Source organism: Eleutherodactylus coqui, chromosome 4 (genome assembly GCF_035609145.1).
Source record: "Eleutherodactylus coqui strain aEleCoq1 chromosome 4, aEleCoq1.hap1, whole genome shotgun sequence".
Classification (NCBI taxonomy): domain Eukaryota; kingdom Metazoa; phylum Chordata; class Amphibia; order Anura; family Eleutherodactylidae; genus Eleutherodactylus; species Eleutherodactylus coqui.
In genome coordinates, this window is record NC_089840.1 from 290773758 (window position 1) to 290791910 (window position 18153).

Genomic DNA, 18153 nt, shown 5'->3' on the forward strand with positions numbered 1-18153 from the left:
GAGGACTTTGTTAAAAAATATGGAGCTGGCACTAAGGGGCTCTATTCAGAGTGAAATAAGCCAAATATCTTTAGCCTTGGACTCATCCCTACAAGAGTTACTAGGCCGAACAAACCATATTGAGTACAAAATGGGGGAACTTACTGCCTCCCACAATAGTTTAATTGATGGCCATTATGCACTTAAAGACTAAAGAGCTTCCATAAAAAAACAAGATGGCCGACTTAAATTATAGAAGCAGGAGCAATAATATAAAATTCCAGGGGATACCTGAGGATGTAACATAAGCGGAGTTAAAAATTTTACCTGACTAAGCTTGTGTCCCTATTAATTCCTAACAGCCCTGAAAGGTTTCCCAAGTCTAAGTTGCTCCTAGAGTCTTCACCGCAATATGTCATAGCGAGGATCCATTTATTTCATGTGAAGAAAGCGCTGATGTTGTTAGGTTGTGCTGCTGGGACCTGTAGTGCTATGGTTTTTTGGAGCACATTTCCACAGGTGTGGCATGATTGTGCTGGCTGGGTGTGCTGTTCTCCTGCTAGCCAATCCCCTGGATCTTTGCTCACATATATACCCAGCTCCTGTCAGTATCTGTTTGGTGTCCAGGGTGAGCAGTCATATTTCCTTCTGTGGGCCTTGTGCTTATTTGCCCACATGAACGTAACAGATGGTTTCCGCACATAAACATAATACCCTGCCTAGCCCATACTCCAATGTTCAGCTATATGCCGATCTATCCACAGCCACTATCAAAGCTAGGAGAGCCTTCTCCATCACCATGGTGCTTTGTTCTGTGAAGGTTCCTTACAGATGGGGATTTCCTATAAAACTGCTCGTCCATAAGAACAACTCTCTCCACGTGATCTCATCCCCAAGAGAAGGAGCGAAGCTTCTATTGGCTTGGGTTATTCCAATAATGGAAAAACAGTAAGTTGCAAACTTGCCACAGTCTGAAAAGCAACAGTGGGTTGCTCTTGCGGGTCACTCTCATAAAAGCCATTCTCCAATCACTCTCCATTTCCAATGAAGGCTGATCAATGTATTTAAAATGGAGAAATGCAAAGTCCTACATCTGGGCAAGAAAAATGAAAAAAGCACATACAGAATGGGAGGAATTGGGCTAAGCAACAGCACATATAAAAAAGACCTGGGTATACTAATAGATCATAGACTGAATATGAGTCAACAATGTGATGCAGCAGCCAAAAAGGCAAACACAATTCTGGGATGTATTAAGAGAAGCATAGAGTCTAGATCACGTGAGGTCATTATCCCCCTCTACTCTTCCTTAGTCAGACCTCATCTGGAATACTGTGTCCAGTTCTGGGCACCCTACAAAAGACATAAACAAACTGGAGCAAGTTTAGAGAAGAGTTACCAAGATGGTGAGCGGTCTACAAATCATGTTCTATGAGGATCTGGGAATGTTTAGCAGAAGAGAAGGCTGAGAGGAGACTTAATATCTAAAGGGCTGTCAAACTGCAGAGGGATCAGCCCTATTCTCATCTGTACAAGGAAAGACTAGAAGCAATGGGATGTAACTGAAAGGAAGGAGACACAGATTAGATATTAGACAGTGAGGGGGATCAATGAGTGGAACAGGTTATCACGGGAGGTGGGGAGTACTCCTTCAATGGAAGTGTTCAAACAAAGGCTTGACAAATATCTGTCTGGGATGATTTAGTGATCCTGCACCGAGCAGGGGGTCGGACCTGATGACCCCAGAGGTCCCTTCCAACTCTACCATTCTATGATTCTATGAATGTCAGGCAAACTTTTTATTACATTTCCCTTAATATGCGGGTAATAATTCCTGCTTGAAGAACGAGTGAGTAGTATACGGCCATACAACTTGTCAAGCCGCCCACTTTTGGAAAATGACAGGTGCCACGCCCCCTTCCCATGACTTTTGACCCTCTATCCCTTCGGCGCAGCAGCTGGCCGTCTGTGAGGTGTATCAGGGGCCCCCATCCGCATTCTAAGCCTGTGACGCATCACGAGACACACTTTAGAATACAGTGTGTGTCGTGATAATCAAGGGGGCTTATTATATGTATAGTTTGACTTGATGTTATATACCAATCAAGTCGGCTTATGAGTATAAGGGTTTATATATAGAATGCATTTCAAGCCTCTAACAGATTTTTTCAGCATTGCAGCCCATCATCCTAATAAGTCTGAGCCGGATATAGAGAACACAAAAGGCCTTATTATATGTATAGTCTGAGCAGCTGTTATCTACCATTCAAGTCATCCCCAATGAATGGGGTTATTATGTGTATAGGATGAGTTGATGTTATGTATAGTCTGAGCAGCTGTTAGGTTCCATTCATGTCATACTCCAATCAATGGACTTATTATGTGTATAGGTTGACTTGCTGTTATATATCAATCAAGTCAGTCTATGAGTATAAGGAAGTTAATATATAGAAAGAGCACAAAGTAATGCAAAGTTTTATAAAAGCTTTATTGAGTGCGCAGAATATATAAACGATGTGCTGTAAGAAAAAAAAATACAGAATATAGAGTTATTACATAAAGGAATGCATAAGAATGATTACATAGATATGTATAACACTGTATAATGTTAATATCACCATTCTGCGACAGTCTGTGGTTAGCATAATGTAGCAAGTTCCGTATGTTTGAGGGGAGTAACAGTACAAAAGTCTTTCCGAGTTAAAGTTTTAGATCCATCATGGACTTTATTAAAAAATCCATCTTCAAAGATTCCACCAACTCACGAGTACTGGCGTCTGCAGCGACATCGCTAGGTACATTAGCCTCAGCTATTGCATGCATAAAAATGTTCCACCCCAAAGGTATACTTCTTCTCACGAAGGTGTGACTCCGCATCGTATGTCTGATCAGCGCAGGGAAATTGGTTCCATGAATTACAACGTTTTTATATACTAGTTCGTGCTTATCGTTCCATGTGATAATATTCCTGTGATTGAGTAGACTGGACAGCAATCGCTCCGTGTTTTTCTTGCACGGTTGTGGAAGGTCCCAGCGTTGAATGACATTAGCTATTTCAGCTTCATAACGCGATCGTTCGGCAGCATGCACGGATGGAATAGCGTAGTCTGACTCCATATTAAAGGCTTTATCACTTCGGTTTAGCTACGAGCTCAGTCTTGGTATGATTCCTCTCGCAGAGTTCAATAGGTCGCTTTAGTGTAACGCGGCACTTTGAACTAGCTGGGGGGAGCCACTAATGATTTCTATCTGCTGACTTCAAGAAGCTCTCCTTAGTGTTATCAGCTGACTATCACTCATGTCCAGGCCCCACAGGATGTGGCTGTGTGGCAATGAATGGGGTGCGGCTTGAATTAGGTACACCTTTTTACAATCAGTAGCTAATTAGTTCCAGCTCGGGAAGGGTGTCAGCATAGTGATGAATGATGGTGTCTATTATTACACAGTTAGAATCAAAGATTACGCTGTTAACAGTTAACACAGGTATCTATCTCTCAATTTTATTATACTTCATGTATCTAACGATTATATAAAGATGCACAGATCATATTAAAAACACAAGGGATACGACATCTGTAATGACGGTCACAAAACGTATCTTTTATAAATTGATTTACAAAATTATCATTTTTTTTAAATCTGGCGTAAAGAAACGAAAAATACTCTCATAAGATAAGCCACGGGCTATGTAATATAATACAAACACACAGTAATGCCCACCAAATACACTGTCGGTATCCTGAATTTGGTTATCCTGATATATGTACCTAGCGCAGTTTCTTTTTAAAAACTCTATAAAAGCCTCGGTAGAAATGAGACTATCCGGTGCTAGGCCGTAAGTATCAAAAAAGACTGCTCTCTCCGAGTCACATAGTACAATTAACACCCAGTGTCGTCCTCGCTGAGTTGAATCATCAGTATTAATTATATAAGCCGATGGTCTTTTATCCACATCGATTTCTGTCAATCGAAATCGAGTTGTCTGCTCGTTGCTTTCCGGAGATATGTACGAGAGCCATATATTCCCTAATAGCTAATTCACCCTCAAAATCAGGCTGAAAAGGCCTGGCCGGAATCTGTTGACCATCCAGATACAAGGCCGCGTGGTTTACGGAATAATGGTGAAAACAGAGAGGATTTTTTTGGAAGCTACCGCTAAAGGCTTCATTGTCCACAAAGGCTAATATCACAGTTTTAGGTATCTGGCCCAGGAACAAATTTTCATGGGTTGCTATACGGTTTCCGATTGCTATGCTGAAGACTTTGAGACTCGTCCTATCCAAAGTATATTTAGCAGTGGTTGCTAGTAGCGCCTGGCTGTGCCCTATGCAGACGGCTGGGGATACTTGTACTCTCTTGATGAAAATTGAAGCATGAAGGATTTGAACTTTAAATCCATCAGGGTCTGCTGACATCAAGCAGAACGAGTCTTTATTCCTTGTTAGTTTTATCTTTAAATCCAGACCATTCAAGATAAGCTTCGGTTGGTTAAATATATCGCCATAAATAGGCCCCAGAAGCTCCACAGTTTTAGAGCGCTGTGTTGCTGCAGCTCTTTTAGCGAAGCCTAAATTTGGGCCATCGAGTGTCCTTTCATGGTGGTGACCTGCCGAATCCTTGTAAAAAAGTCCGGCTGTAAATTGGGATGCGAGCGTTTGACCACTATAATTTAAAATTGTCTCGATGAACGCTCTATAGCTATAAAGATTATCGGATTGTGAGATTAGTCGATCCCCCAATGTGATGTCCACTTGGTTAAAAAGTGTAGCTACGGGGTAATTAATAAAGCCCACACGTGCACCATCGGGGATGGCTGTGTTATGTTGTTTAACTATACGACAGGTTAAGTGCAGGAGGGTGTTATTTAAGTTGTAGTAATATTCGCCGCTACCCGATATGAAAAATTCCAACGGCGTGTTGTCAGTGAGGGCTGTGATAGGCAGGACTTCAACAAATAAAGATTTTTCAATACTGGTCTGCGTTGGTGGTATGGTGAAAATATCCAACTTAGATTTGGTGCACTCTACAGAACCGTCGTGTATGAACGCCATGTTAGAGAATTAAAAGATGTCGTCTGCTGCGCGTCTAGCGGGTTTCTGACGGCGTCGTCTTTTGCGTGAAGAAGTCTTATCCATGAGGAGCGGGTGAAATCGTGCAACGATTCGTCTTTTTCTTTTACAGGGTTTTTTTTACAACAGAAACAAGTCCGGAGCTGCACTGTTCTTGACGCGACTGATTGAGTCTGTCCAAAACAGCCGACGAAACAGAAGTGACTGCGTCTGTAGCGATATTTTTGACATCCGTCTTTACATGAGGCTTTACTAATTCTAGACCTTTTCTGAAAAGAGGCAAGGCCCTTCGGAAGAGTGACCTGAAGACGCCCCCAATTCCCGCGCCAATCATATACTCATCTCCATGAAATCCATCTATTTTTTCGTTTCCACTCTGCGCCAAATAATGTTTCACGTAGAGCGCAGGATCTCCGTACACTCGCTGAGACAACATGTTTTAACGCTGCGAATCGTTACGCGGTCTAAAGTGTAATCGCACTATACTTTTCCCGTACTTGAATTTAACAGGCGTGTTCTGGTCTGATAAAATCGAGATTGTAATCGTGTCAAAATGTTGTTTACACACCGGCACATAATCAGGGCGATTGTAGTGAATTGTGACAATGTCGCTGTTTTTACCGCTGATTTCTACCGTTCTTAATAGCTGCACATAGCTATCGCCTACAAACTGATGATTGATCATATCCGTATACACGTACAATGTATAGAAGCCGGCTTTTATGTCCGCAAAATGCCGCCTCTTGTCCGGGATATTCCCAGCTAATGCGGCGTTATATTCAGGCAGACCTAGCAGAACGGACAACTTATGACCCGGAGCAAAGTGTAGCGTTGGCGAATCGGTAACTGTAACAATTATTTTTACTTCATCATAGCGTAGCTTAAAGACCTCGTTTGTTAGCCTTAAACCCTCAATTCTGTCATTTATCGCACGCGTCAAATCTGATAGCGAGGAATAAAATCCAGACTTGACAAAATATTCCTGGTATGTACTGCCATGTTTAGCGACAAAAAAGTTTCCCTCGGTCGCCGCAATCGTGTCCCATGTGTGCGGGTACTGAATTTCGGTTAGCGCCACATCGTAAACGCCCGAGAGCTGAATCGGCTTCGCTAGTTTCGTAGTGTAAGTAGAAATTGAGTTTTCGGAGTAGATTCTGGACGACGCATTACTAGGAAGAGTTATATAAAACGAGCCCGACTCCATGCTCTATGCGGGTGTTAGTTGATTTTCAGTGACCCAGCTCTTAAATTTTGTAGGGTACCCGAGCCACTTCACAAAATAATGCTCCGTTCCGCGGATGCGCCTTTTGTTTAATATTTTCTCGATCCTGTAGACGCGGTTCTCGTCAGCGGGTACCTGCTGTATTTCCTCTTTATAAAACGACCCCTGTATAGCTTCGCCGCTCAGGTCGCTTAATTTATATAGCGGTTTTTGAAATCGCGTATTAATAGACTCTATGATGAAAATTTCATCAGTGTAAGTTTGCTCATAGCCTTTCGTAAATGTTCCTTTATGTTGAGAAATCCTCACATGATCGCCTATTTTTAAAGAAGTCTTTTCATGCTTTGAGTTCATAATATCGCTGTAGATATTTCGCCAAATTGTTAAGGAGTTCTTTTTCGTGACATCCACAGGTCGGCATCGGATAATACGGTGGTAAGTTTGGTTTGGTCAGGTCTGTCAGTTTGAAATAATGCCTCACAGGGGCTGGTAGTGTAGTTTAGATAGCGGTCACCATCTAGGACCGTATTGTACTTTAGCCAGGTTAGAAAATTTATCATCACAATTTCTAATTGACCTCCCTGGCTCTTTTGTCAGTCTGGGACAATAAACGCCAAGTATCAGGTGTTCAGACTGTTTAATCACTAGCACCTATGTTTGTTGAATAGTGTTCAATTAATGGACCTATCTAACATAAGGATTGCTATGTCAGCTGTCTGTTCATTATAAAACAGCATGGTCAATTGCACTATTTGCAAACCAATCGGGTTGCCTTTACAGTCGACTGTCTAGTGTAAGGCAACAAGATTGATTGCATTATAATCGCAAATCAATCTGTTTGTGTAAATCAGCCTCCACAGTCGTCTGTTTAGTGTAAAGCAGTGTTATTAATTACACTACACTAAAAACAATTCTATTTGCTTTTACATAATGTGCAATTAATCTACCAGCCTTCTTACATTGGCGCATTAAAAAACCAGTTCTTACGCGCAATTTTTGTGCAACTGCTGTTTGCTATTCGAACCCATTGCAACAAAAATTGTGTGCAGTTGATTGGCATCGCACAATTTTTGGGCATCATTCAGTCTTATTTTCGTCCTGATGAAGCAGCGCGCCAAATAATCTGTCTTGCGCTGCGGAAACGCGTTGACGATTAGACGATTACGGACGATCTTGTTCGCCCTGGTCCACATTGGATTTCAGTTAACTATTTATATGTTCATCAAATTCGCAATTTTGCGAATTGACATATATTATAAGTAGCTTGGACTTCTCCTGACTTAATTGTCATTACAAGTCCAGCCTTCTAGCCTGTTTCCGATGATACAGACTTTGACCTAATTTAAGAACTGGGTCTTGTCAGATCGATGACCCTATGGGGAAGTGAATAAGTCTAGTAACAAATAAGGTTACGGACTCAGTACAGTGCTCCCATAAGCGAGTGTACTAGTATAATATTTGTCTAGTGTGGATGATCTAATTGTCATTATCCACCACTTAGGGTTTTATGAGTGACGCTCTCTAGTTGTTTTGGAACAGTGTCTTTCCATCAATAGGCATGTTCTTATTAATGCATAACAACATGGAGTTATCTCAGTAGGCGCTACCACTTTCTGGTCCCTTGTATACCTGATAACGGCCCGCTACGGTCACCACCTTATCTGGTAGCCCCTCTTATCATTATCAATTTAAATAATATATTAAAATTCTGTATTTGAGTCATTCTAATTACTTAAGCAAATTGCGCTAATCCCATAGGCAATTAATTTTGTGGTTGTTTTGTATGGTTGTCTGTCATTTTGTGTCCGTTTAGGTCGGAACCATCCTGCCTTAGCAGTATTGGTTTTTTATCATTAATATTAATAAAGGTTATATTTTAGTTTCAGGCACTTTCAGTGACACATAGTACAATTAACACCCAGTGTCGTCCTCGCTGAGTTGAATCATCAGTATTAATTATATAAGCCGATGGTCTTTTATCCACATCCATTTCTGTCAATCGAAATCGAGTTGTCTGCTCGTTGCTTTCCGGAGATATGTACGAGAGCCATATATTCCCTAATAGCTAATTCACCCTCAAAATCAGGCTGAAAAGGCCTGGCCGGAATCTGTTGACCATCCAGATACAAGGCCGCGTGGTTTACGGAATAATGGTGAAAACAGAGAGGATTTTTTTGGAAGCTACCGCTAAAGGCTTCATTGTCCACAAAGGCTAATATCACAGTTTTAGGTATCTGGCCCAGGAACAAATTTTCATGGGTTGCTATACGGCTTCCGATTGCTATGCTGAAGACTTTGAGACTCGTCCTATCCAAAGTATATTTAGCAGTGGTTGCTAGTAGCGCCTGGCTGTGCCCTATGCAGACGGCTGGGGATACTTGTACTCTCTTGATGAAAATTGAAGCATGAAGGATTTGAACTTTAAATCCATCAGGGTCTGCTGACATCAAGCAGAACGAGTCTTTATTCCTTGTTAGTTTTATCTTTAAATCCAGACCATTCAAGATAAGCTTCGGTTGGTTAAATATATCGCCATAAATAGGCCCCAGAAGCTCCACAGTTTTAGAGCGCTGTGTTGCTGCAGCTCTTTTAGCGAAGCCTAAATTTGGGCCATCGAGTGTCCTTTCATGGTGGTGACCTGCCGAATCCTTGTAAAAAAGTCCGGCTGTAAATTGGGATGCGAGCGTTTGACCACTATAATTTAAAATTGTCTCGATGAACGCTCTATAGCTATAAAGATTATCGGATTGTGAGATTAGTCGATCCCCCAATGTGATGTCCACTTGGTTAAAAAGTGTAGCTACGGGGTAATTAATAAAGCCCACACGTGCACCATCGGGGATGGCTGTGTTATGTTGTTTAACTATACGACAGGTTAAGTGCAGGAGGGTGTTATTTAAGTTGTAGTAATATTCGCCGCTACCCGATATGAAAAATTCCAACGGCGTGTTGTCAGTGAGGGCTGTGATAGGCAGGACTTCAACAAATAAAGATTTTTCAATACTGGTCTGCGTTGGTGGTATGGTGAAAATATCCAACTTAGATTTGGTGCACTCTACAGAACCGTCGTGTATGAACGCCATGTTAGAGAATTAAAAGATGTCGTCTGCTGCGCGTCTAGCGGGTTTCTGACGGCGTCGTCTTTTGCGTGAAGAAGTCTTATCCATGAGGAGCGGGTGAAATCGTGCAACGATTCGTCTTTTTCTTTTACAGGGTTTTTTTTACAACAGAAACAAGTCCGGAGCTGCACTGTTCTTGACGCGACTGATTGAGTCTGTCCAAAACAGCCGACGAAACAGAAGTGACTGCGTCTGTAGCGATATTTTTGACATCCGTCTTTACATGAGGCTTTACTAATTCTAGACCTTTTCTGAAAAGAGGCAAGGCCCTTCGGAAGAGTGACCTGAAGACGCCCCCAATTCCCGCGCCAATCATATACTCATCTCCATGAAATCCATCTATTTTTTCGTTTCCACTCTGCGCCAAATAATGTTTCACGTAGAGCGCAGGATCTCCGTACACTCGCTGAGACAACATGTTTTAACGCTGCGAATCGTTACGCGGTCTAAAGTGTAATCGCACTATACTTTTCCCGTACTTGAATTTAACAGGCGTGTTCTGGTCTGATAAAATCGAGATTGTAATCGTGTCAAAATGTTGTTTACACACCGGCACATAATCAGGGCGATTGTAGTGAATTGTGACAATGTCGCTGTTTTTACCGCTGATTTCTACCGTTCTTAATAGCTGCACATAGCTATCGCCTACAAACTGATGATTGATCATATCCGTATACACGTACAATGTATAGAAGCCGGCTTTTATGTCCGCAAAATGCCGCCTCTTGTCCGGGATATTCCCAGCTAATGCGGCGTTATATTCAGGCAGACCTAGCAGAACGGACAACTTATGACCCGGAGCAAAGTGTAGCGTTGGCGAATCGGTAACTGTAACAATTATTTTTACTTCATCATAGCGTAGCTTAAAGACCTCGTTTGTTAGCCTTAAACCCTCAATTCTGTCATTTATCGCACGCGTCAAATCTGATAGCGAGGAATAAAATCCAGACTTGACAAAATATTCCTGGTATGTACTGCCATGTTTAGCGACAAAAAAGTTTCCCTCGGTCGCCGCAATCGTGTCCCATGTGTGCGGGTACTGAATTTCGGTTAGCGCCACATCGTAAACGCCCGAGAGCTGAATCGGCTTCGCTAGTTTCGTAGTGTAAGTAGAAATTGAGTTTTCGGAGTAGATTCTGGACGACGCATTACTAGGAAGAGTTATATAAAACGAGCCCGACTCCATGCTCTATGCGGGTGTTAGTTGATTTTCAGTGACCCAGCTCTTAAATTTTGTAGGGTACCCGAGCCACTTCACAAAATAATGCTCCGTTCCGCGGATGCGCCTTTTGTTTAATATTTTCTCGATCCTGTAGACGCGGTTCTCGTCAGCGGGTACCTGCTGTATTTCCTCTTTATAAAACGACCCCTCTATAGCTTCGCCGCTCAGGTCGCTTAATTTATATAGCGGTTTTTGAAATCGCGTATTAATAGACTCTATGATGAAAATTTCATCAGTGTAAGTTTGCTCATAGCCTTTCGTAAATGTTCCTTTATGTTGAGAAATCCTCACATGATCGCCTATTTTTAAAGAAGTCTTTTCATGCTTTGAGTTCATAATATCGCTGTAGATATTTCGCCAAATTGTTAAGGAGTTCTTTTTCGTGACATCCACAGGTCGGCATCGGATAATACGGTGGTAAGTTTGGTTTGGTCAGGTCTGTCAGTTTGAAATAATGCCTCACAGGGGCTGGTAGTGTAGTTTAGATAGCGGTCACCATCTAGGACCGTATTGTACTTTAGCCAGGTTAGAAAATTTATCATCACAATTTCTAATTGACCTCCCTGGCTCTTTTGTCAGTCTGGGACAATAAACGCCAAGTATCAGGTGTTCAGACTGTTTAATCACTAGCACCTATGTTTGTTGAATAGTGTTCAATTAATGGACCTATCTAACATAAGGATTGCTATGTCAGCTGTCTGTTCATTATAAAACAGCATGGTCAATTGCACTATTTGCAAACCAATCGGGTTGCCTTTACAGTCGACTGTCTAGTGTAAGGCAACAAGATTGATTGCATTATAATCGCAAATCAATCTGTTTGTGTAAATCAGCCTCCACAGTCGTCTGTTTAGTGTAAAGCAGTGTTATTAATTACACTACACTAAAAACAATTCTATTTGCTTTTACATAATGTGCAATTAATCTACCAGCCTTCTTACATTGGCGCATTAAAAAACCAGTTCTTACGCGCAATTTTTGTGCAACTGCTGTTTGCTATTCGAACCCATTGCAACAAAAATTGTGTGCAGTTGATTGGCATCGCACAATTTTTGGGCATCATTCAGTCTTATTTTCGTCCTGATGAAGCAGCGCGCCAAATAATCTGTCTTGCGCTGCGGAAACGCGTTGACGATTAGACGATTACGGACGATCTTGTTCGCCCTGGTCCACATTGGATTTCAGTTAACTATTTATATGTTCATCAAATTCGCAATTTTGCGAATTGACATATATTATAAGTAGCTTGGACTTCTCCTGACTTAATTGTCATTACAAGTCCAGCCTTCTAGCCTGTTTCCGATGATACAGACTTTGACCTAATTTAAGAACTGGGTCTTGTCAGATCGATGACCCTATGGGGAAGTGAATAAGTCTAGTAACAAATAAGGTTACGGACTCAGTACAGTGCTCCCATAAGCGAGTGTACTAGTATAATATTTGTCTAGTGTGGATGATCTAATTGTCATTATCCACCACTTAGGGTTTTATGAGTGACGCTCTCTAGTTGTTTTGGAACAGTGTCTTTCCATCAATAGGCATGTTCTTATTAATGCATAACAACATGGAGTTATCTCAGTAGGCGCTACCACTTTCTGGTCCCTTGTATACCTGATAACGGCCCGCTACGGTCACCACCTTATCTGGTAGCCCCTCTTATCATTATCAATTTAAATAATATATTAAAATTCTGTATTTGAGTCATTCTAATTACTTAAGCAAATTGCGCTAATCCCATAGGCAATTAATTTTGTGGTTGTTTTGTATGGTTGTCTGTCATTTTGTGTCCGTTTAGGTCGGAACCATCCTGCCTTAGCAGTATTGGTTTTTTATCATTAATATTAATAAAGGTTATATTTTAGTTTCAGGCACTTTCAGTGACACATAGTACAATTAACACCCAGTGTCGTCCTCGCTGAGTTGAATCATCAGTATTAATTATATAAGCCGATGGTCTTTTATCCACATCGATTTCTGTCAATCGAAATCGAGTTGTCTGCTCGTTGCTTTCCGGAGATATGTACGAGAGCCATATATTCCCTAATAGCTAATTCACCCTCAAAATCAGGCTGAAAAGGCCTGGCCGGAATCTGTTGACCATCCAGATACAAGGCCGCGTGGTTTACGGAATAATGGTGAAAACAGAGAGGATTTTTTTGGAAGCTACCGCTAAAGGCTTCATTGTCCACAAAGGCTAATATCACAGTTTTAGGTATCTGGCCCAGGAACAAATTTTCATGGGTTGCTATACGGCTTCCGATTGCTATGCTGAAGACTTTGAGACTCGTCCTATCCAAAGTATATTTAGCAGTGGTTGCTAGTAGCGCCTGGCTGTGCCCTATGCAGACGGCTGGGGATACTTGTACTCTCTTGATGAAAATTGAAGCATGAAGGATTTGAACTTTAAATCCATCAGGGTCTGCTGACATCAAGCAGAACGAGTCTTTATTCCTTGTTAGTTTTATCTTTAAATCCAGACCATTCAAGATAAGCTTCGGTTGGTTAAATATATCGCCATAAATAGGCCCCAGAAGCTCCACAGTTTTAGAGCGCTGTGTTGCTGCAGCTCTTTTAGCGAAGCCTAAATTTGGGCCATCGAGTGTCCTTTCATGGTGGTGACCTGCCGAATCCTTGTAAAAAAGTCCGGCTGTAAATTGGGATGCGAGCGTTTGACCACTATAATTTAAAATTGTCTCGATGAACGCTCTATAGCTATAAAGATTATCGGATTGTGAGATTAGTCGATCCCCCAATGTGATGTCCACTTGGTTAAAAAGTGTAGCTACGGGGTAATTAATAAAGCCCACACGTGCACCATCGGGGATGGCTGTGTTATGTTGTTTAACTATACGACAGGTTAAGTGCAGGAGGGTGTTATTTAAGTTGTAGTAATATTCGCCGCTACCCGATATGAAAAATTCCAACGGCGTGTTGTCAGTGAGGGCTGTGATAGGCAGGACTTCAACAAATAAAGATTTTTCAATACTGGTCTGCGTTGGTGGTATGGTGAAAATATCCAACTTAGATTTGGTGCACTCTACAGAACCGTCGTGTATGAACGCCATGTTAGAGAATTAAAAGATGTCGTCTGCTGCGCGTCTAGCGGGTTTCTGACGGCGTCGTCTTTTGCGTGAAGAAGTCTTATCCATGAGGAGCGGGTGAAATCGTGCAACGATTCGTCTTTTTCTTTTACAGGGTTTTTTTTACAACAGAAACAAGTCCGGAGCTGCACTGTTCTTGACGCGACTGATTGAGTCTGTCCAAAACAGCCGACGAAACAGAAGTGACTGCGTCTGTAGCGATATTTTTGACATCCGTCTTTACATGAGGCTTTACTAATTCTAGACCTTTTCTGAAAAGAGGCAAGGCCCTTCGGAAGAGTGACCTGAAGACGCCCCCAATTCCCGCGCCAATCATATACTCATCTCCATGAAATCCATCTATTTTTTCGTTTCCACTCTGCGCCAAATAATGTTTCACGTAGAGCGCAGGATCTCCGTACACTCGCTGAGACAACATGTTTTAACGCTGCGAATCGTTACGCGGTCTAAAGTGTAATCGCACTATACTTTTCCCGTACTTGAATTTAACAGGCGTGTTCTGGTCTGATAAAATCGAGATTGTAATCGTGTCAAAATGTTGTTTACACACCGGCACATAATCAGGGCGATTGTAGTGAATTGTGACAATGTCGCTGTTTTTACCGCTGATTTCTACCGTTCTTAATAGCTGCACATAGCTATCGCCTACAAACTGATGATTGATCATATCCGTATACACGTACAATGTATAGAAGCCGGCTTTTATGTCCGCAAAATGCCGCCTCTTGTCCGGGATATTCCCAGCTAATGCGGCGTTATATTCAGGCAGACCTAGCAGAACGGACAACTTATGACCCGGAGCAAAGTGTAGCGTTGGCGAATCGGTAACTGTAACAATTATTTTTACTTCATCATAGCGTAGCTTAAAGACCTCGTTTGTTAGCCTTAAACCCTCAATTCTGTCATTTATCGCACGCGTCAAATTTGATAGCGAGGAATAAAATCCAGACTTGACAAAATATTCCTGGTATGTACTGCCATGTTTAGCGACAAAAAAGTTTCCCTCGGTCGCCGCAATCGTGTCCCATGTGTGCGGGTACTGAATTTCGGTTAGCGCCACATCGTAAACGCCCGAGAGCTGAATCGGCTTCGCTAGTTTCGTAGTGTAAGTAGAAATTGAGTTTTCGGAGTAGATTCTGGACGACGCATTACTAGGAAGAGTTATATAAAACGAGCCCGACTCCATGCTCTATGCGGGTGTTAGTTGATTTTCAGTGACCCAGCTCTTAAATTTTGTAGGGTACCCGAGCCACTTCACAAAATAATGCTCCGTTCCGCGGATGCGCCTTTTGTTTAATATTTTCTCGATCCTGTAGACGCGGTTCTCGTCAGCGGGTACCTGCTGTATTTCCTCTTTATAAAACGACCCCTCTATAGCTTCGCCGCTCAGGTCGCTTAATTTATATAGCGGTTTTTGAAATCGCGTATTAATAGACTCTATGATGAAAATTTCATCAGTGTAAGTTTGCTCATAGCCTTTCGTAAATGTTCCTTTATGTTGAGAAATCCTCACATGATCGCCTATTTTTAAAGAAGTCTTTTCATGCTTTGAGTTCATAATATCGCTGTAGATATTTCGCCAAATTGTTAAGGAGTTCTTTTTCGTGACATCCACAGGTCGGCATCGGATAATACGGTGGTAAGTTTGGTTTGGTCAGGTCTGTCAGTTTGAAATAATGCCTCACAGGGGCTGGTAGTGTAGTTTAGATAGCGGTCACCATCTAGGACCGTATTGTACTTTAGCCAGGTTAGAAAATTTATCATCACAATTTCTAATTGACCTCCCTGGCTCTTTTGTCAGTCTGGGACAATAAACGCCAAGTATCAGGTGTTCAGACTGTTTAATCACTAGCACCTATGTTTGTTGAATAGTGTTCAATTAATGGACCTATCTAACATAAGGATTGCTATGTCAGCTGTCTGTTCATTATAAAACAGCATGGTCAATTGCACTATTTGCAAACCAATCGGGTTGCCTTTACAGTCGACTGTCTAGTGTAAGGCAACAAGATTGATTGCATTATAATCGCAAATCAATCTGTTTGTGTAAATCAGCCTCCACAGTCGTCTGTTTAGTGTAAAGCAGTGTTATTAATTACACTACACTAAAAACAATTCTATTTGCTTTTACATAATGTGCAATTAATCTACCAGCCTTCTTACATTGGCGCATTAAAAAACCAGTTCTTACGCGCAATTTTTGTGCAACTGCTGTTTGCTATTCGAACCCATTGCAACAAAAATTGTGTGCAGTTGATTGGCATCGCACAATTTTTGGGCATCATTCAGTCTTATTTTCGTCCTGATGAAGCAGCGCGCCAAATAATCTGTCTTGCGCTGCGGAAACGCGTTGACGATTAGACGATTACGGACGATCTTGTTCGCCCTGGTCCACATTGGATTTCAGTTAACTATTTATATGTTCATCAAATTCGCAATTTTGCGAATTGACATATATTATAAGTAGCTTGGACTTCTCCTGACTTAATTGTCATTACAAGTCCAGCCTTCTAGCCTGTTTCCGATGATACAGACTTTGACCTAATTTAAGAACTGGGTCTTGTCAGATCGATGACCCTATGGGGAAGTGAATAAGTCTAGTAACAAATAAGGTTACGGACTCAGTACAGTGCTCCCATAAGCGAGTGTACTAGTATAATATTTGTCTAGTGTGGATGATCTAATTGTCATTATCCACCACTTAGGGTTTTATGAGTGACGCTCTCTAGTTGTTTTGGAACAGTGTCTTTCCATCAATAGGCATGTTCTTATTAATGCATAACAACATGGAGTTATCTCAGTAGGCGCTACCACTTTCTGGTCCCTTGTATACCTGATAACGGCCCGCTACGGTCACCACCTTATCTGGTAGCCCCTCTTATCATTATCAATTTAAATAATATATTAAAATTCTGTATTTGAGTCATTCTAATTACTTAAGCAAATTGCGCTAATCCCATAGGCAATTAATTTTGTGGTTGTTTTGTATGGTTGTCTGTCATTTTGTGTCCGTTTAGGTCGGAACCATCCTGCCTTAGCAGTATTGGTTTTTTATCATTAATATTAATAAAGGTTATATTTTAGTTTCAGGCACTTTCAGTGACACATAGTACAATTAACACCCAGTGTCGTCCTCGCTGAGTTGAATCATCAGTATTAATTATATAAGCCGATGGTCTTTTATCCACATCCATTTCTGTCAATCGAAATCGAGTTGTCTGCTCGTTGCTTTCCGGAGATATGTACGAGAGCCATATATTCCCTAATAGCTAATTCACCCTCAAAATCAGGCTGAAAAGGCCTGGCCGGAATCTGTTGACCATCCAGATACAAGGCCGCGTGGTTTACGGAATAATGGTGAAAACAGAGAGGATTTTTTTGGAAGCTACCGCTAAAGGCTTCATTGTCCACAAAGGCTAATATCACAGTTTTAGGTATCTGGCCCAGGAACAAATTTTCATGGGTTGCTATACGGCTTCCGATTGCTATGCTGAAGACTTTGAGACTCGTCCTATCCAAAGTATATTTAGCAGTGGTTGCTAGTAGCGCCTGGCTGTGCCCTATGCAGACGGCTGGGGATACTTGTACTCTCTTGATGAAAATTGAAGCATGAAGGATTTGAACTTTAAATCCATCAGGGTCTGCTGACATCAAGCAGAACGAGTCTTTATTCCTTGTTAGTTTTATCTTTAAATCCAGACCATTCAAGATAAGCTTCGGTTGGTTAAATATATCGCCATAAATAGGCCCCAGAAGCTCCACAGTTTTAGAGCGCTGTGTTGCTGCAGCTCTTTTAGCGAAGCCTAAATTTGGGCCATCGAGTGTCCTTTCATGGTGGTGACCTGCCGAATCCTTGTAAAAAAGTCCGGCTGTAAATTGGGATGCGAGCGTTTGACCACTATAATTTAAAATTGTCTCGATGAACGCTCTATAGCTATAAAGATTATCGGATTGTGAGATTAGTCGATCCCCCAATGTGATGTCCACTTGGTTAAAAAGTGTAGCTACGGGGTAATTAATAAAGCCCACACGTGCACCATCGGGGATGGCTGTGTTATGTTGTTTAACTATACGACAGGTTAAGTGCAGGAGGGTGTTATTTAAGTTGTAGTAATATTCGCCGCTACCCGATATGAAAAATTCCAACGGCGTGTTGTCAGTGAGGGCTGTGATAGGCAGGACTTCAACAAATAAAGATTTTTCAATACTGGTCTGCGTTGGTGGTATGGTGAAAATATCCAACTTAGATTTGGTGCACTCTACAGAACCGTCGTGTATGAACGCCATGTTAGAGAATTAAAAGATGTCGTCTGCTGCGCGTCTAGCGGGTTTCTGACGGCGTCGTCTTTTGCGTGAAGAAGTCTTATCCATGAGGAGCGGGTGAAATCGTGCAACGATTCGTCTTTTTCTTTTACAGGGTTTTTTTTACAACAGAAACAAG

The 18153-nt window shown here is 41.7% G+C and overlaps 4 protein-coding genes across 4 annotated transcripts; all 4 read right to left on the reverse strand.

The window, feature by feature from the left end:
• Positions 1–3923: 3923 nt before the first annotated feature.
• LOC136626756 (uncharacterized protein F54H12.2-like) lies at positions 3924–5030 on the reverse strand. Its single transcript, XM_066601762.1, has one exon. The coding sequence runs from the start codon at positions 5028–5030 to the stop codon at positions 3924–3926; it is 1107 nt and encodes a 368-aa protein (XP_066457859.1).
• Positions 5031–8246: 3216 nt separating this feature from the next.
• On the reverse strand, positions 8247–9353 carry LOC136626757 (uncharacterized protein F54H12.2-like). Its single transcript, XM_066601763.1, has one exon. It carries the CDS (start codon positions 9351–9353, stop codon positions 8247–8249), a length of 1107 nt encoding a protein of 368 aa, XP_066457860.1.
• A 3216-nt stretch (positions 9354–12569) lies between these two features.
• On the reverse strand, positions 12570–13676 carry LOC136626758 (uncharacterized protein F54H12.2-like). Its single transcript, XM_066601764.1, has one exon. It carries the CDS (start codon positions 13674–13676, stop codon positions 12570–12572), a length of 1107 nt encoding a protein of 368 aa, XP_066457861.1.
• Positions 13677–16892: 3216 nt separating this feature from the next.
• LOC136626760 (uncharacterized protein F54H12.2-like) lies at positions 16893–17999 on the reverse strand. Its single transcript, XM_066601765.1, has one exon. The coding sequence runs from the start codon at positions 17997–17999 to the stop codon at positions 16893–16895; it is 1107 nt and encodes a 368-aa protein (XP_066457862.1).
• Between the last annotated feature and the right edge of the window lie 154 nt (positions 18000–18153).